The sequence below is a fragment of the Hypanus sabinus genome, chromosome X2, assembly GCF_030144855.1.
Source record: "Hypanus sabinus isolate sHypSab1 chromosome X2, sHypSab1.hap1, whole genome shotgun sequence".
NCBI lineage: Eukaryota > Metazoa > Chordata > Chondrichthyes > Myliobatiformes > Dasyatidae > Hypanus > Hypanus sabinus.
The window spans coordinates 8453162-8473910 of NC_082739.1; the positions used below are offsets into that span (position 1 = coordinate 8453162).

Below are 20749 nucleotides of genomic sequence, written 5' to 3' on the forward strand. Positions count from 1 at the left end.
CCCTTCAACCATCAGGCTCCTGAACCAGCGTGGATAATGTCACACACCACATTCTGAACTCATTCTACAACCTAGAGACTCACTTTCAAGGACTCTACAGTTCCCAGCGTTACTTAATTTCTATTTGCATAATTTGCCTTTTTTTGCACTTTGATAGTTTGTCAGTCTTTGTGTATAAATTCCACTGTATTCTTTATTTTTCTGTATATGTCTGCAAGAAACGAATCTCAAGACAGCATATTGTAACATTCACAGTTTGAAAATAATGTAATTTAACTTTAACATTGCAGGATTGTGGTGTCGATGTATTAAGGGCAATACACACAAGCAATAGAGTACCTTCTCAGTACAGCAGAGCCGCCAGCCTGGGTCTGCGCCTTTTTGGGGCAAGAAAGCTACCCGCTGAGTAACAACTGCCACCTGTAGCAAAAAGCCTTCATTTTCTACAACAAGGGCCATTCCTGGTAAATAAGCAACTGGATGACATCTGAATACATACGTTGCCATGGCAGCTATAAATCCTTTGAATTCCAACTGCTCACTATGGGAGATGTTTATTGAGAAATGTCGCTACAGCCTTGTTTCAATTAATCAGCAAGCACCATACCATCACCCTCAGTTCAGAGAGCCTGGCTTCTGTGAGGTCACCTTCTAAACCTTCAATGAGCGAGTGCTCGTTGCATTTCATCAATCACAGGAATTGCATCACATCGCACCAGAGAATCCCCAGTCTAATGTGTCTGGGAATCACTGGCTGTAACTGAGATGAACAAAAGAAAACATCACTTCTGTTTTTCCTGACGAAGGGTCTCGACCTGGAACATTGACTGCTTACTCCCCTCCCTTTTCCAAGGATTGTCATCTTGTCGTGGTGGAGAGGCTTGTGAGTTACTGATATCCCGAGAGTGATGCTTGTCTGGAGTTTAGTCATCTGTTGCTTAGCTGCTGCCAGGGTCACCCATGGTGGTAAGGTCAAGGAGATGTCAGAAGATGATGGCACTGGACTCTGACCTCAATCTGTTAAGTACTGTGTGATGGCTGTCTATGCATCAGACTCCCCTTATCAAAGTCACACACAGTCTTTCTCCATTAAGGGCAGATAGCCTCTACAGCCACCTGAAGACCCATCAATAGACAACCCCTTAGTAGAACATTATCCACAACTTGAGTGATTGCATCACACTACACCCTCCATAAATGGTGTCTGAGTTGCTGAGTTCCTCCAGCATTTTGCATCTGTGGCTCAAGATTTCCAGCGTCTGTGGAATCTCTAGTGTTTTAGTTTTGTTTAATACCTTGGATAATCAACCTCCTCTCCAAACAACCAAACATGTGTGTATGTGTGCGTGTTTGTGTATGTACTTTGGAAAGTTGCCATCTCTAAAACATTTTACAAACTCACCAAAAGAATAACTGCATAACCATCAGTGTCCTCTCCTAAACCAACATGCCCAGTATCAGGCCCTGATTCCTCTCATTAAGGTCTGTTGAGAGTGCCTGACACTAGGATCCTAAAACAAGCTCTGTCAGGCGAAAATAGGTTCATAAGGTTCAAAGGTTTATTTTATTATTGAAGTATATATGCAGAATACAACTCTGAATTGTGTGTTCTCCAGATAGCCATAGAATACAGAAAGCCATATAAGTAGTTGAAAGAAAGACATCAATTCCTCACCACCCTGCAAAAAAAGAAAAAGAACCAAAAACTAGCAAGCCCCAAACACCCCCTACCCCTCTCATGCACAAAGACTAACAGATCACCAAGAGATTTCCGGGAGGAGAGAGGAAAAGATTTAAGTATGTTCTCAAAAGCCTCCTTGAAAAAAATTACATCCCCACTGACTCCTGGGAATTTTTAGTCCATAACTGGTCAATGTGGAGAGTAGAGAAGGAACTTTCAGGATGATACTGAGAATTTCAAATCAAGTTATTGTCATCTGCAGAAGTGTGGTAAGAAACTTGTGTTTGGAGCACGACTGTAGATGCTGAGTGTAAATTATAAATAATGTAAATCATATCTAAATTATACAAGGCTTTGAAGAGTGAGAAAAGAAGTCTGTGCAAAAATGAGACATCAGTGCCAAACAAAAAGCTGAAGACAAGACCATGGTAGTGCAAGAAGCAGTCCGTCATGTTCCTAGGAACCTACAAAGCAGAGTGGAAGCAAGTTACCCTTGATCCAGAGAGGCTGCCTGAGAAGTGAAGATGTGTGCACGTATGGAGAGGGTGTATATTCAAGTATTAAAATATCCTTTTTCCTTTAGATTGATCCACGTTTATTGTTCCTAGATTACAACAATGGCTATAAAAAGCTGTAAATTGCTTTGGGATATCCTCAGGTTGTGAAAGGCTTCACATAAACCGTGGACTTTCATTCTCAAGGTGTGACAATTGTACAGTGTGTTCTAAAACACTGGCTTTGGCTGAAAAAGCAGAGGCAGCACTATTTGCTTTTCAACACAAAGGTAAGAATTCCTCCAGTCAGGATCTGTTGCCAACATGGCAAAGATGGTGATCAGAGGCAAGATCCCATCCCATAATGAGGAGTTGAGGGACACACCATCTCCAAAAGTGTAGCAGGCAAAGCAGAGGTGTTTTAAGAAGATTACTGTCATCCAATTACATTTAAAATGATTTGGCAGCAAACTCACAAAAGCGATTAAGAGACAGACTCTGCAGTATTTATAACCAACTCTTCCTATAGTCAGATGAAAGATCTCACAGTATCAGCAATGCAATTATGGAATGATTTGAGAACGGCATTCACTCAGGCATCAATGTGATTTCAGCACTTTTTAAAATCAAAGTGGACAGAAATCACACTCAATTCAGTCTGTGTGGTACAATGCCTCTTGTTCAGAAAGTCAAGGGTTCAAAACCAATTCCAGAAGTTTGAGCATGTAATCTAGACTGAAGCTCCATGCAGAGACACCTTTCATTTACAGAGCTTCATTAACAGAGAAGAAAGTTTCAGATCAACATCGATTCTGGGACATGTAAGGTGACATTAGATAAGATGACCAAAGGTGGCCACGTTAAGGGTAGAACATAAAGCAAGGACATTTTGGGAGGTAATTTCAGGGTTTAAGGTCCTAGTTAGAGTCACCTCATATAGTACAGAAAAAGGCCCTTTAGCCCAACTGCTCTATACTAACTACAGCATCCTTCCTGCTAGACCCAGTTGCTTGCATTCAAAGTTCAAAGTTAATTTATTATCAAAGTATATATATACACCACCATATACTACCCTGAGATTCATTTTCTTGCAGGCATTCGCAGTAGAACAAAGAAATATAATAGAATCAATGATACAATAGAAATACAATCGATTCGGCCCAAAATCATCCAAGCCCCTCCCTTCTATGTACCTATCCAAATGCCTCCTAAATGTTGCAATTGTACCCACCTTGAACACTTCCTCTGGCAGCTCATTCCAGATACTTCACTGTGTAAAGAAGTTTACTCTCATATCTCTTTTAAAACTCTCCCCCTCATATTCTTTATTTGTGCCTTCAAATTTTGGACTCAAGTCCTGAGTAACCCTTCATGATTTTATAAACTTCTAGGAGATCATCCCTTATCCTCCTTTGCTCCAAAGATCAAAGGTCCAGCATGGCCATCCTTTCCCTATAACTCCGATCCTCTGGTCCGGGTAGCATCTTCATACATCTCTCCTGCACCCCACCAGCTCGTTATGATCTTGCACCTTATTGTCTTCCTGCACTGCACTTTCTCTGAAGCTGCTACACACTGTATTATGTTTCATGTGACAATAATAAACCAATTCCAATTCCAGTTGGCAACGTCTTGCTTATAACAGGGTAACCAAACAGTACACTATCTCCCAAATGCAGCCGTACCAAATAATTATATAACTGAAACATAACACTGCTGGTGGTGTGGTGGCATCAGCACTGAACTTCAAGGCAGATGGTCCTGAGTTCAAACCCAGCCGGGTCCCAACCTGGGCAGCAGCAGTATCTCTGCAGAAGAAAGGCCTGGCCATCTACTTCCGTATCTTGCCATGAAAACCCATGGTCCATAAGGTCATGAAGAGTCAGACTTGACTTAACAACTGAACAACAAACATAATGTCCTCTCTCCTGAACTCAATGGGTGACTGATGAAGGCCAGCACACTAAACACTTTCTTACCCTGTCTACTTATGCAGTCACTTCCAACAAGCAGTGCATGTACTCCCAGATCCCTCGCATCCACAACACTCGTCAGTGCCCTGTCATCTACTTTTTGGTCCTACCATGGATTGAATGTCAAAACAGACCCCTTAGTCTCTTATCATCAGCAAACTTCCTAATGAAGTTTAGTCACTGGGTTCTTAGTGGTTGCATCAATGTCTTGGACCCAGGATAGAAGCTGCTCACCCATTCTGCAGCTGATCCCTCAATGAGGACTGGCGTGTGTTCTCATGTCCCTTCCTGAAGTCCTCAATCAATCCCTTGGTCTTGCTGACATTGAGTGCAAGGTTGTTGAGACACCACTCAACCAGCCGCACGACCTTGACCTGTACGGCTCCTCATCACCATCTGTAATTCTGCCAACAACAGTGGTATGTATCATCGGCAAATTTACAGATGGACTTCAGGCTGTGCCTAGCATGAGTGTAGAGAGAGTAGAGCAGAGGGCTAAGCACACATCCTTGAGGTATTCCTGGGTTGATTTTCAGCACCGAGGAGATCCTATTACCAATTCAAACTAACTGTGGTCTCCCGGTGAGGAATTCAAGGATCTGAAGGATGCAGAGGGAGGTACAGGCCACCGGGTATCAAAGCTTGTTGATTAGTACTGAGGGATGATGGTATTAAGCACTGAAAAGAGAATCAATAAACAGCAGCCTGACACATTTTTGATGTTGTCCAGGTGCTCCAAAGCTGAGTGGAAAGCCAGAGGATTTGTGTCCCCTGTAGACGTTGTAACGTTCTCCTTCGCGTGTCACGAAACGCCGAATTTAACGTCGAGATAAGCCACAGTTAATAAGAACCAGATCGCAGTAAGATTAACCATTTACTGTTCACTCTTCACATTAACATATGGTGAAAACTGTTGATAAAACAATACAAGATTGATACAGTATTTGTTCCTTCCTTAATATCACATTTCAAGTGTAAATACTTGCAAAGGTGACTATAACTACATTACACTAAGGTGCAGTATACAGGGAGAGTTTACCTGCTCCATTGACTACTTTAAATACACTTCCATGCAAACTATCCGCGACTCTTTAACTAACGAAAGCATAAACATTATCTACCGTCGTTACTTCTAACAGGATCGGCATTAACATCTTAGTTCAATATATCGATTATCTATTAACTTACAGCATTGCTCTCACTGTGATTTCTCATGCCTGCAAAACAACTTCTGCTCGGGTCTGCCTCGTGGTGAGCCCCCACCCTCGCGCTAATTTCAAACCGGTATTTTCTCACAAGACGCGGCGAAACTGGATGTGACGTCATCGCATGCCGATATATTTTACATGCAATGAATATACTTTAAACACTTCTAATTCTAACTAGAAAATACTATCGAATGAATTACTAAGCGAAAATATTATAAACTAAATAACTGTCGTAAAGACAGCACACTCCCCGCTTGACCTTCGTAAGGTCACAATGAGCAGAGTACAAAACTTAGTCTCTTAATCAGTCATTGGGTAGAAGTAGAATAACTTCTGTAACTGGCCCTTGGTAAATTTTCACATCGCCTTGGTCGGTAGTTTTCAATTCGATCTTCCTGACATGTCCATCCCCGCTAGGGAATGTAGCAGTGATTCTGGCCGTTGGCCAGATTCCTGTGGGGTTCTGTCCACTTTTGTCTCTGTTGCAACAAAGGTAGATATTTTTGTCTCCAGCGAGGCCAGAACTGATTTGCCAGAGCCTGGACTTGTCTCCATTGCTTTGTGTACAAATCCTTGTCTGAGAAGTCTCCTGGTGGAGGAGGTGCTCCTGCCTTCTGCGTAAGGAGCGTTGATGGCGAAAGTATAAAGGGGTTTTCTGGGTCAGAAGACACAGGTAGGAATGATTGTGCGTTTATAATGGCTGTGACCTCTGCCATTAGGGTGCACAGTACCTCGTGGGCCAATCGGGTGCGTTGCTGCATCTCAGGTTTCCTTTTCTGGGTTTTCCGTAAGGACGTGAACCGTTTGACTGCCTGCTCTTTGTTATCTGGTGAGCGCTGGCGTGGTTCTCTGAAAGGCAATGGGGCAACCCCATTATTTGCTTCATCTCTGAAGACCTTGGTGTCTTTGGGTTTTAAAGAAATGGTATCTTGAGCTGATTGTGCAAGTTTGTTTCCGTGCTCGGTTTGAACGAAAACTGACTGACCTAGCGTCTCGTCGGTTACTTTACGCTTGGTAATGTCTTGTTGTGCTTCTTTAGGGTACACCTCAGTGAGGCAGATCTTGGAACAAGAACGGCTTGACTGAGTTTGACTGCAAACTTCTGTACAGTTCGAGCTGACAATTGTTGTCCTGGAGTGAACCTCTCCCTCCCCGCCGTCTTGTTGTGGGGGTGAAGGAGCGTTGTCGGTTCTTTCATTCTTGACTTCATCACGGAGCCGTGAGGGTAAATTTCCTTCCTCGTATGGATGTGATGGAATCGTGACTCTCTGAGGTTCCTCGTAGCTGGGGAAGTTATCGAATATGTATGGAGAGGGGAGACGAGCCTGCCTGTCTATTTGAGACTGTACATAGTCGCTTGTGCGTTCCAGTCTGGTCCTTTCTAAAGTAGATCTTACTGCGGTCAGATCACGCGACCCTTCAGCTTCTTCTATGTACTTTGCTTCCGCCATGGCAGCTTCTTCTTCTCTTTCTAGCTGCAGCACTTGCAACTCTGTCTATATTTTTGCCATTTCCAACTGGGTTTCGGCTTCTCTGGCGGCCTCTTCTCTCTGGATTTCGGCTTCTCTGGCGGCCTCTTCTCTCTGGATTTCGGCTTCTCTGGTGGCCAGTTTCATTTTCAAAACTGCTTCTTGTCTGGCGTAACGCAGTCGCACCTTGGCGGCTTCTGCCTTTCTGGCAGCCCTTTCGGCTTCTCTGGCAGCCTTTTCAGCTTCTTTCTGGATTTCGGCTTCTCTGGCAGCCTTTTCTTTCTGGATTTCGGCTTCTCTGATGGCCAGTTTCATTTTCAAAACTGCTTTTTGTCTGGCGTAACGCAGTCGCACCTTGGCGGCTTCTGCCTTGGCTCTTGCCTGGGTGGACTTACTTGATGTCGGTTTACCGCCCTTGTCGCTGGGCGCCATCGACTTGATGCTGGATCGAGCTGACATTGCAGCACTTGAAACACCTGATAATGTCGCTTTTTCACTGTAACGTTCTCCTTCGCATGTCACGAAACGCCGAATTTAACGTCGAGATAAGCCACAGTTAATAAGAACCAGATCGCAGTAAGATTAACTATTTACTGTTCACTCTTCACATTAACATATGGTGAAAACTGTTGATAAAACAATACAAGATTGATGCAGTATTTGTTCCTTCCTTAATATCACATTTCAAGTGTAAATACTTGCAAAGGTGACTATAACTACATTACACTAAGGTGCAGTATACAGGGAGAGTTTACCTGCTCCATTGACTACTTTAAATACACTTCCATGCAAACTATCCGCGACTCTTTAACTAACGAAAGCATAAACATTATCTACCGTCGTTACTTCTAACAGGATCGGCATTAACATCTTAGTTCAATATATCGATTATCTATTAACTTACAGCGTTGCTCTCACTGTGATTTCTCATGCCTGCAAAACAACTTCTGCTCGGGTCTGCCTCGTGGTGAGCCCCCACCCTCGCGCTAATTTCAAACCGGTATTTTCTCACAAGACGCGGCGAAACTGGATGTGACGTCATCACATGCCGATATATTTTACATGCAATGAATATACTTTAAACACTTCTAATTCTAACTAGAAAATACTATCGAATGAATTACTAAGCGAAAATATTATAAACTAAATAACTGTCGTAAAGACAGCACAGACGTGTTAGCCAGCTTCTGGGACTTCACTAATCTAACAATGAAGCAAATATCTCTACAAAGGTGCCCCTTTCTTCTTTGGCCTCCCATAAGCCTGAATGTGCATGTGCTCAAGACCTGGGGATTTGCCCACTTTAATATGCTTCAAGACCACAAGAGCATGTGAGTTACTGGAAGATGTTATCAGTCAGAATATTACAGTAAATTAAGATATAAAAAGACAACTGCAGATTCTGGAAACCCCTAAAATAAAGAATACCTTCAAAACCGCAGATACCTCCTTCCTCATAATAAACATATGGTCCAAGGCTTTACTACCTATTACCCTAATTTATTTCACAACACACTGGATGAACTCAGCAGGTTGGGCAGCATCCGTGGCAACGAACAGTCAATGTTTCGGGCCAAGACCCTCGTCAGGACTGAAGAAGGAGGGGGCAGGGGCCCTATAAAGAAGGTGGGGGGAGGGTGGGAAGGTGCTGGTAGGTATCAGGTGAAAAACCAGTAAGGGGAAAGATCAAGGGGTGGGGGAGGTGAAGCGGAGGTGCTCGACGAAGCAGTCCCCCAATCTGCATCGGGTCTCGCCGATGTAGAGGAGGCCGCACCGGGAGCACCAGATGCAATAGATGACCACAACAGACTCACAAGTGAAGTGTTGCCTCACCTGGAAGGACTGTTTGGGGACCTGAATGGTGGTAAGAGAGGAGGTGTAGGGACAGATGTAGCACTTCTGCTTGCAGGGTAAGTGCCAGGTGGGAGATCGGTGGGGAGGGACATGTGGACCAGGGAGTCACGGAGAGAACGATCCCTGAAGAAAGCAGAGAGGGGTAGAGAGGGAAAGATGTGCTTAGTGGTGGGGTCCTGTTGAAGGTGGTGGAAGTTGTGGAGGATAATATGCTGGATCTCCCGGAGGCTGGTGGAGTGGTAGGTGAGGACAAGGGGAACTCTGACCTGGCCTCCTCTACATCAACATGACCCGACGCAGATTGGGGGACCGCTTCGTCGAGCACCTCCGCTCCGTCCGCCACAACAGACAGGATCTCCCGGTTGCCACCCACTTCAACTCTGCCTCTCATTCCCATTTGGATATGGCCTCCTCTACTGCCATGATGAGGCCAAACTCAGGTTGGAGGAGCAACACTTCATCTACCGTCTGGGTAGTCTCCAGCCCCTTGGCAGGAGCATTGAATTCTCCAACTCCTGGTAATTCTCTCCCCCTCCCTTTCCCCATCCCAGTTTCACTCTGCCTCCTTCTCCAGGTGCCTATCACCTCCCCATGGTTCTGTCTCCTTCTACTACTCATAGTGCTTTCTCCTTACATTCCTTCTTCACCTTTCCTGCCTATCCCCTCCCTGCTTCCCCTCCCCCACCCCTTGATCTTTCCCCTTACTGGTTTTTCACCTGGCACCTACCAGCCTTCTCCTTCCCACCCTCCCCCCACCTTCTTTACAGGGCCCCTGCCCCCTCCCTCTTCAGTCCTGACGAAGGGTCTCGGCCTGAAACGTTGACTGTTCGTTTCCACGGATGCTGCCCGACCTGCTGAGTTTATCCAGCGTGTTGTGCGTTTTGCAGAGTATTTTGTGTTTACCCTAATTGCTTTGGTTGAAGGCATGACTGCCAATGGAACAGCTATTAAATTTGAATGTGATCAAGAAGCCTTAATAATGGGGTGCGGATATCTCAGCTGGAGGAGAATAAGGAGCTACAGAGGGGAGAGAGGCATGGAGTGGTTTGAAACTCCAATTTGAAATGTTCATTGTGGTTTCAGTAAATAGGACAAATGCACAAATGGGTGTCTGGGACTTGGAGCGGGCATAGGCAATGGAATGTTGGATGATCACAAGTTCAAGGACAGCAGAAGGAAGGAAGCCAACCAGAATGTGTTGGATGGACAAGTCTATAAGTACAAAGATGTGAATGAGGGTCTCAGAAGCTGTTGAGCTGATGCAGGTATAGAGCAGGGTGACTTTCTATGGACGGTTCTAGTTCGAGTCGTTGGGTTTGGAGGTAGAGCGTACCATGTGACAAACAGAGTTCAACGTGTAATGCCATGTACTTTGACATGGGGAAGCAAAAGCTGGATTATTACCTGTGTGGAGATGGACTACAACGGACTAAAGTTCAGAGGGGTCTAAGTGTTCTAGTACATGAATCACAAAAAGTTAGCAGGCAGGTCCAAGAAATGGTCAAGAAGGCAAACAGCATCTTGGCCTTTACTGTGAAAGGGCTGAAGTACAGAATAGGGAGGCTTTGTTACAGTTGTGGTGAAGCCATACTGGGAATATGGTGCAGAGTTTTAGTTCAAGTGCCTAAAATAGGATACAATAGCATAGGAGACAGTCCAAGGGAGATTCACAAGGCTAATTCTTGGAATGACAGGGTGGTCCTATCAAGAGAAGTGAGACAGCTTGTATTTATATTCCTTGGAGTTTTGAAGAATAAGGAGTGATCTTATTTGAAAATATACGATCTGAAAGGGCTTGACAGGGTAGATGTTGAAATGTTTCTATTAATGAGAGAGTATCAAACCAGCGTGGGAGGGGAGGGCACATAACAGTTCGGATGCAGAAAATGGTTGGAAAATGGAACTTGTGACAGAGACCAGTCTGGATGCCTTCTGTCTTCCCATAGCAAGGAAATTTCTCTTCATTTGTTCCTGGATATTCGACAGGGGTCTGAATCAGGAATTGTAGTGCCAGCAGAAACTGAGATGAAAAAGAACAAGCTGGAGGGAAGTTGTCACTGGTGTCTGTGCCAACATTTATCTTTCTGCCAACTTGATGAAAAATAATTTATTCGACCATTATTAAGTGATTGTTTTTGCAGTCTGCTATGTGCATATTGACAGTTGTCTTCTGAAAATTTAACAGTGACTATACTTCAGAAATATATCATTGGCTCTGAATAAAGTTGCATTTATATAGTGCCTCTCATTACCTCAGGCAACCATGCAGCACTTACTTTACATTTTAAATGATACCATCATTTTATGACTGTTATAATGAGGGAAACCTTGGTGAAAAATTCATACCGGGAGCTTTCTGTCGTTACACTCTTTGATGCAGAGTCCATTAAAATGACTGGATTTTAAATTCCAATCTTTGATGCAGAAAGAATAAATTTACACATGCAGCACATTCCGGGAGTACTGGGAACATTGCCAAAGGTGCAGACTGACACTCACAATTTGGACTAGCTTTCCTCCTTCTGCTTACAACCAGATCAAATAGCCAAATGACAGACACCAAGAATAATCTGGCCAAGCATTGTCACTCAACCAGGAATGGTGACAGAAGACAGATCACACAGGGATTTATTCATTGTATTAAATCAGCCCAGATCTCTGCTGGGAAACATTACTGAAACATCCATACTGGAAGCCTTCCATTTTGCAAAGTCCATTAAAATGAGTGGATTTTCAGTTCCAAACTTTGATGCAGGAAGAATTTTTAAATATTTTTATCAAAACAAACTTTATTCATAATAAAAATATTTACAAGAATAAACCATGCAATGCTTTTTCATTCTTACATTCACATTCTTACATTTCAGTACTGTTCTATTACATTCTTTAAAGCCAATAGGACGCTGCCCCTCATGTGGCCCCCTGGAGTGGTACACCACTACAATAATTGAGAGACTCCCTCACCCTAATCTGGACCTTCCCTGTCCACTAGTGGAAGAACCCTATACCGTGGTCCTTCTCCACCATACCCTTTCAGTGGCTGCACCAAGATTCGGTGCATCCCTCAGCATGTAATACTGCAGCCTCAGAAAGGATAATGGAATAACAAACACAACATATTCTAGTTGTACTGGGAAAGGTGGTGGGCAAAACACACTCTAATGTGATCAGCTTAGATAGTCATCTTGGTCAGCATGGATGAGCTGGGCGGAATGAAACTATGAATCTGTTTTTTGGAGTTTGCTATTACCTCACTGTCCAGCCTTCTTCACATTAATCCTCTCTGTTTTACTGTGAGTGAAGTGGCACTTTCTAAATGAACTGGACCCTGATACCTATCACCACCTCAAACTTACTGAGAAAAACCATTAGCACCAGCTGTCTCATCAATACATACACAGAGGATGCATGTGAGTGACTTGTGTAAAAAACGTGCATTGAAGCAGTTTCAGGCTCTAGTCATGGAGCGATGTTGAAGTCTAGGCTTCTGAAATCTGCCTCAGAAGTCTATCACCAAGTTTCAAAATAAACTCATCAACTAACTCCATAAAGGGCAATTGAACCACTTGCTGAAAGTTGAATGTGGATAATATCAGAAGGTGCATCTAATATGTGACCATTTTGTTTCCTCTCACTTTTACAATTCCTGTCATCTGCTCAGTAGATGACAGATAATCACTAGCATGACTAAGTAGATGACTAAGAATTTTGCAGCCTTTGAAAGCCGTTTAAAAGCCATGTTCAGAAACTAATCTGGACATTGCAACTTCCCATCAAGAAGCTTATTTCATTGACATCATTTGAATTATAAGTTCCAGTCAAGAGATTGTAAAGAATTTTAGAATCTTTTGCAGCTATCCATTGGGGAAGATGTCTCTTACAAAAGATGACACCTTTGACGTGGCACTCTCGATGGGGGCTACACTAGAACATCAACCTTGGTAAGAGGATTTAATCTTTGACGTAAGCCTTGAATTAACAACTTGAACACTAAAGAAATGAATGTCACCCACAGAGCCAGAACCAAAATACAAATACTGTGAAATTAGCTAACCTTGAATATACATATTACATTACATTCATACACAAGACAAACCAGTCAATTTGCCAAATTAGCATCTGCAATGTCTTGGAATGTCCTAAAATTGACCAATAAGTCAATAAAAGGTGCTGCTAATACTCTCCAGACATAAACGTTCAAACTCTTTTGATCCAATATGTTACCTGAATGGTTTTCTGTGTTTTTTTCATTTGGTCTGGAGTATTTCTGTTTTTCTTGTCCATGATGTCATTCACAATTGCACTTTCACACTCCTGGATATCCTGAGATTAGGAGAGAGAGAGAAAAAAAAACTCTTAATTTCAGATTACTTATGCCCTAGCATCTAATAGAGAAAACCATTTTGTCCTTTGTCTCAGTTCTTTGAAAGAACAGTTCAGTTAGTCCCATTCTGTTTAACTTTCCAAACAGCTCTGTAATTTTTCCTCATTTTCGGGTAGTTATAAAAATTATTCTTGAATCTGCTTCAACTGCCTTTTGGATTGACATATAGATTCCACAGAATCATGGAAAATTCACAGATGAGAACACACATTGGGAGCATGAGGTTAGTGCCAGTCAATAAAGTGCCTTCACCTTCACCTTCAAAAGGGCAGCAATCATACTTGTGCCCAGTGACAGCGCGGTCAGCTGCCACACCGTCTATCAACTGGTAGAACTAATATCTACTTGTGATGAAGTGCTTCCAGAGGTTGGTCATGACTAGAATTAACACTTGCCGGAGCAAGGATCTGGCTTGCTGCAATTCGACTGCCACAACACGTTTACGGCAGATGCAATCTCACTGGCTCTCCACTCGGCTTTGGACCACATAGACAATAACAAATCAGTGAGACTGCTGTTTATCAATTACTCCTTGATGTTCAATACCAATATCTCTCTGTATTATTCACCAAGCTTCTAAACCTGGGCCTCTGTACCCCCCCTCTGAAACTGGATCCACAATTTCCTCATTGGGAAACCACAGTCAGTATACACTGATTAACATCTTCTCATTGACAAATAACACAGGCAGACCTCAAAGCTGTGTGCTTAACCCTCTGGTCTACAGTCATGATCGTGTGCTAAGCGCTGCTCAGATGGCGTCTCATAACTATTATTGGTAAAACCTCAGATGGCAATGAGGAGATATACATAGCACATTGATAAAGTCACAAAGAAGGCATGCTCGCAGCTCTACTTCATTGAGAGTTTCAGGAGATTTGGTACGTCACCAAAGACACTTGCAACTTTCTACAGATGTGCAGTGGAGAGCATTCTGACCGGTTGCATCACCGCCTGGTATGGAGACTCCAATTCACAGGATCACAGAGGTTTGTAGTATCATTCAGTTCCGTCACAGGGACAACCCGCCCAACCACTAAGGACCTTCAAGAAAACAGCATCTATCATAAGGACCCTCGCCATCTGGGGCATCCATCAGTAAAGTCCTTCACCATCTCAGTACTACCATCAGGGAGGAGGCACTGGAGTTTGAAGAACCAGACTCAACAACTCAGAAGCAGCTTCCTCTCTCTGCCACCAGGTTTCTGAACAGTTGACAAGTACTACCTCATCATTCCTGCTCTCTGCACTATTTATTTATTTTGTAATTTATGGTAGTTCTACAGTATGTCTTTGCACTGTAGTGCTACCTTAAAACAATAAATTTCTCATCATATAAGGCAGTGATAATAAACCTGATTCTGATTGTAAACCACTTGGTCTGCAAACTGCAGTGCCTCTAATACACTTTGATAATGTTTCTGTCTCTACCACCATGTGAAGCACCCTCCTTTGTGAAAGGAAATCTTTTCATCTTTCTTCTAAAGCTTTGAACAGCTACTCTCTTGTTTTTTTTACCCATCTGCAAAGCAAAGTAGATCCTTTATATTTATTTTATGTGGCTCCCTCATAGATTTTATCATCTCAATTAAATTCCCATGTATTCTCGCTTATTCCAAATAAAGCAACCCTAGCTCATCCAGTCCTTCCCGATAGCTACAGTTTCCCAGCCCTGGCATCATCTTAGTAAATCCTCTTTGGACACTTTCTAGTGCAATCACATCTTGTGGTGACCAGTCTACTCAAGCTGTGGTCTAACTGCAGTTGTAATCATTTCAACAGTACTTTCCTCCTTTTCCACTCTGTCTTAACAAATAACATATCTGCCTTTTAACTCATTGCATTGAACTCTCCCACTCCTTTTAAATATCTATGAATGCATACTGCAGATTCCCTTTGACTCCAACACTTCTTAATAATTTTGCGGTGTTTGGAGCAAAGTATGGGGGGGGGGGGATGTCAAAGGTAGGTTTTTATATATAAAGAGTGATAGGTGTGGAACATACTACCAGGGATGGAGGTAGAGGCAGATATTTTACAGATATTTAAGAGACTCTTAGATAGACATATGGATGAAAGGAAAATGGGGACAACGTGGGAGGGAAGGGTTAAATTGATCTTATAGTAGACTAAGGGGCTGGCACAACATCGTGGGCCAGGGGGCCTGTACCGTGCTATATTGTTCTATGTTCTAAACTTCCTTTCACTGTCATGTTGTACCTCTTCATAAGCAATCTCTGGATTGAAATGAGCCAAGGATATAAAAATGAGTTCACATGTTGCTCCTTCTTTATGGATCTATGCAGATTGTGGGGCAATTAATGGGCATTTATACATCAGGGCTTAAGAGATTCTGCAGATGCTGGAAAGCTTGCATAATACATAAAGATTAATGAAGGGTCTCTGCCTGAAACATCGACTGTTCAATTCCCTCCATAGATGCTGTTTGACCTGCTGAGTTCCTCCAGTACTTTGTGTGTGTTACGTTTGTACATCTGGATTGGTGTGTTTTCTGGATTAAGAGGCTTTTCTCAGAATGTGAGCCTCCTATGGCAAGTTCTAGATTGACAAAGAGGTCACACCATCAGATATAGAAGTACTTCAGCAAGTAATGAAAGGATTGGTAACTTTACCCCTTCGGACCTATTCAGTTCTGATGAAGAATCCCAGACACGAAGCAAGAACTACCCATATAAGAAACTCTAGATGCTGGAATCTGTTGCAAAAAAAAACATTCTGCTGGAGGAACTCAATGGATCAAAGAGCATCTGTGGGAGGAAAGGAATTGTTGATGTTTCATTGCAGTAGTTTGAGTCAATAGATCAACAATTCCTTCTGTCTCCACAGATACAGCTCAACCTCCTGAAATCCTCCAGCAGACTAGAAATGGAATTGAAATTGAAAAAAGGTTTCTTATTGTCACATGTATGGAAATACAGTGAAAAACGTCTTGCGTAATATTCTTAAAGATCAAATCATTACAAGTACATTGAGGTAGAACAAGGTAAAACAATGACTGAACGTAGAATAAAAGTGTAACAGCTACAGAGATTGATTGCTGCTTCTGAAGCATTAACTGTTTTACTTCCCATCTTTCAGATTAATTTATTTGAAACATACAGTGAAATGTGTTGCCTGCCTTACCAATACAACACAAGGGTGTGCTGGGGGCAGCCTGCAAGAGTCGCCATACATTCTGGCACCGAAGCAGCATGCCCACAGTGTTCAGCAGAACAACACAAGCAACAACAACAGATCAACAGCAACAAACCGACATGAGCAAAACAAGCCTCATTCCTCCCTCCCACCCACCCACGCACACATACACACACACGCAGGCCTCCGGGTCTCCCGCAGACTTGCAGGCATCAGCTGCTAGGTGACCTGCTGAGATGCTCCAGCAAATTTTGCTTTCATTTCCCCCCTTACTGCGTTTAGATTAAATTCACCCTACTCTCCTCACTTAAAATGTACCTCCAGTCAAGTGCTTCCACCTAAAGAAGGAAATACTTCTCGAACCTTGTCACTTTTCCTATGGCCACTGCTCCCACTCCTGCTCTCTCTTCCTCTCCCACCTTCTGCTGTATCTGATTGAAATACCATGCTCACCCCTCTACCAATTTACTCTTTCTCCTCTTTAGGGTAACCTAAAATGGACACATTTGTTCAAATCAAATTGCTCCAGCCTACTGGTACAGGGAAGGTTGAGGAATATTTTAATAAAGATTTCAAACGTCTTGAAGGATTCCAAAGGTTTGAATTGTGGAGGATCAAAGTTCAAATTTCAAAGTAAATTTATTATCAAATTACATACCGTGTATGTCACCATATGCTACCTTGAGGTTCATTTTCTTGCTGACATTTACAGGGAAATAAAGAATTTAGAATTTATGAAAAACTATACGTAACAAAGATTGACAAACAACCAATGTGCAAGAGAAGAGAAATCATGCAAATAATCATAAAATAAATAAAGGAAACTGAGAACATGAGTTGTAGAGTCCTTGAAGGTGAGTCCGTAGGTTGTGGAGACAGTTGAGGTGAGTGAAGTTCAGAGCCTCACAGTGCGGGTCTGAAGTTTCCTGTACCTCTGGCACAGTGGACTAGCAAGGATGATGAGTATATGGAACGTACTGCTGGAGTAAGTGGCAGAGGTGAGTACATTTATAACGTTGAAAAGATATTTAGACAGGTACATGGACAGGAAAGGGTTAAAGGTGTTGTTGTGTTCTATGGCTATATGGGTCCTGGTGGCAAAGAATTCAAAGCCAACAGCCAAAGCAGTTTGAGGGTTAAAAAAATTGTATTAACTCAGCTGAGGCCCATTCACACACTCCGCCCACCTTCCTCTGTGGTCAGATGGAGTTTTGAGTCATTAACAAGCCACCCCTGTTTAATGCTTTCCTATTTAAATCAAATAACCAAAATGCTCCAGCCCAGCTGCCCGTCTTGAGCAGAAGAACAAAACCAGAAGAATGGAAAAGAAATCCTCCCGACAATCAGCATTTCAATCACAGCTGTGTCCCTACTCAAATCACCACCCCCACTCCTGGCAGTGTTCCGCCGTGGGGAGGCGGTGTGAGTGTGATGCTTGGGGGTTGTCGGGGAAATGATGACAGTGTGCTGCCGAGCTCAGCTGCCGTGGCAACACAACAGCAATGTTACAGTAAACAATCGCTACAATGGTTCTAATGAGGGACTGGATAATGGAGGCAATTATCAGCAGGGTCATGAGGGACCACTGGGGTGAAGGCAGGGTGCAAGGGGCAAAGCAGAGCTTCTGCCAAACTCTTCCAATCAGTTCACAGTCAGACTTGTTGTTAATTCAATTATTTGGCTGTAATCCTCTAAAATGTCTATAACTCATCGAACAAATAAGCTGCACTGAGAATCCATTACTTAAAAGTATGAAGGAAGAATTTGTTCTTCGCTGACATCATTAGCTTGGAATCAGATGTCATCATGGCAGGAAAGGAGGACATTTGGCCCATCAAGTCTGTGTCAGATTGCTGTCATCCTGTCAATATCCCTGTTCTTTCTTCATAGCTTGGCACTTACCCTCCCCACTCCCCACAGGTGCCTACACAATTTCCTCTGTCTCTGACAGGTGTGAGTTCCAGGTCATAGCTTCCCCTCCCCCTCCTCCCCCGATGCCTTTTGTCCATCACTCTACATTTGTGTCTCTGTCTCTTGTTCTTTGCACCATCTGCTAAAGGGAATGGTTTCTTTCTCTTTACCATCTCTAAGGCCAAACTGATTGGCTGACCTTTAACCTAACTACTTACATCTGCCTTTGCTCATATTCCCTTGGCTCTCCAAATATACGTATAAATTAACTATCTATAAATCAACTATAGATTCAACAGATTTCCCATTTACACTCCCAGTTCTAAGTTTTGGATTGTCTTGTGTATCTTTATTAAAACTCTTCTCTATACTCCAAAGATAATAAACCCAACTTCATCTATCAACCCTTGTATCAGAAATCCCTCAGTGTGAAACATTTTGGTCTCAGAGCTCTTGCAAGGTGTTAGTCAATTTGTGACCAGCAAGATTTCACAAACAGCAACAAGATAAGCGGTCAGATAATCAGAGTGGTGGCTGAGAAATAACTGCAGGAAACTTTTTCAAGATTGTGCCTCTGATATCGTCCACAACTCTAATAAAATATTCATTATTGGCTTTATCTGTTGTAAGCACATCAAAATATACAGTGTAATACATTGTGTCAAATTGTATTATTATGCTGCAAGTGTCATCACACTTCTAGCACCAACATAGCATGCTTATAACTCACTAACCCTATGTGTATATTTCGGTTTTCTCCAGGAGGAAACTGGAGCATCAGCAGGAAGCCCACAGAGTTATGAGTAGAACATACAAGCTCCTTGCAGATGGCGGTAATGCGACCGTGCTGCATGCGAAAAAGATCTTAGCCTCACATCCTGTTCATAAGATGACACCTTTGATAGTGCACCAATTGCCTGCTCGCTCCTCTTTCAGGAGACAGGAAACGGTGCAGGAAATGCAGTACAAGAGTGGGTGTGTTGACAACGGGAGACATCGAGCTGGTCTCAGCTCCAGTCTCCTCGTGATGAACAGCCTGCACCCATTGAAGTTGATATAGAAAGAATGGTCACTTGGGAAAGGTACCGGAGAATAGCTGCAAACTCCCCTAACAGCCTCAGGATGGGATTAGTGGCAGATGTACACTATACAGACAAAGGAATTAAAGTTTCCACTTTGAAACACTTGAATCTAGACTTCAGACTATTTGCACATTTGTAAGCACTTATACAAGCAGGCTTTTTCCACTCAGGTTTGGTGAGACTAGAACTAGAGGTCATGGGTTAAGGGTGAAAGGACAAATATTTAAGGGGAACATGAGGGGGAACTTTTTTACTCAGAGCGAAGTGTAAGTGTGAGTGTGGAAGGAACTGCCAGCGAAAATGGTGAATGCGGATTCAATTTCAACATTTAAGAGAGATTTGGATAAATACATGGACGGGAGGGGCATGTAAGGCTATAGCCCAGGTGCAGGTTGATACAGCCAGGCAGATTAATACTTTGGCGTGGACCAGATAGGCCAAAGGGCCTGTTTCTGTGTTGTGGTTTCTATGACTCTGTTACAATTATGGGAGCTTCAAACCACATTTGAACTCGAGAGGTCTGAGACTGCAAGAACTCCAAACCCAGCAAAATCTGAGGGCAAACTGAAAACAGTCTGAAAAACATTTTAAGTAGATTGTGACGGAGATTAGTTAATATCAGGACAGACAGATGTCGGAAAAACAAGTTCCCACTTGATAACAAAATCTTATCAAATGAACTGTGGAATGCTTGGATTGCAATTCTATTCAACAGCAATAGACCTACAGAGGATCTGAACATAAAACATTCTGAAGAGTTCCACAGATAAAAGTTGACACCATTCTTGAGAAATCTGTAGGAGAATAAATGTTTAACAAAGAGATAGGGAGAGAAACAGGAATTTTCCAGAGCTAAGGGCCCAGGCAAATGAAAGAGTGATCATCAGAATCAAAATCAGATTTAATATCACTGGCATATGTTGTAAGATTTGTTAACTTTACGGCTGCAGTTCAATAAAATACATGATAAATAAATGTAGAGATAAAAACTGAGTTATATTAAGCAGAACAACACAAAGGATGTGTGGAGTGGTATGAAAATGATCACAGGGTACAAAAAGACAAAAGACCAGGTGATTTAATGGGACGGGGGACAGGGCCGATGACTTAAATAGGTTTGATGAGGCTTCTGTTTACCACTCTACAACCCACCCACACCAGCTCCGCCCCTCTTACCCCTTACCCTCCATCTCTCTCCAAGGACACCGGAGAGCCAACGGCCACAGACACATGGACGATCAGGGAAGGAGAGAGCTCAGCAGACTTCACCCAGGCAAGGTTCTGTGCCCGGATGGCATCAGCCGGAGGGTACTCAAGGTGTGTGCTACTCAGCTGGGTGCAGCCTTTCAATACATCCTTAATCTGACCATGAGCCCAGAAAGGGTCCCTGTGCTGTGGAAAACACCCAGCCTCGTTCCAGTACCCAAGAAGACAGTCCCACCATGCCCAGTGACTACAGACCAGTGGCTCTGACCTCACATGTTAAGAAATCATTGGAAAGACTGGTCCTGACATACCTCTGGACCATCGTAAATCC

The 20749-nt window shown here is 43.0% G+C and overlaps 1 protein-coding gene across 16 annotated transcripts in view; it reads right to left on the bottom strand.

Annotated features, from left to right (window-relative positions):
- Positions 1-20749, bottom strand: part of phldb1b (pleckstrin homology-like domain, family B, member 1b) — a 394940-nt gene that overhangs the window by 225507 nt on the left and 148684 nt on the right. For 15 of the 16 annotated variants that reach the window (XR_009509084.1, XR_009509085.1, XM_059956924.1 and 12 more), the window contains exon 2: positions 12904-13002. Coding sequence is in view for 14 of the 16 variants with exons in the window: in XM_059956924.1 (XP_059812907.1) it covers positions 12904-13002 (99 nt within the window). In the remaining 2 variants the exon portion in view is untranslated. Of the gene's footprint in view, positions 1-339; positions 523-12903; positions 13003-20749 lie in introns of those variants that run through there. The other variant, XM_059956916.1, reaches the window with a different exon arrangement.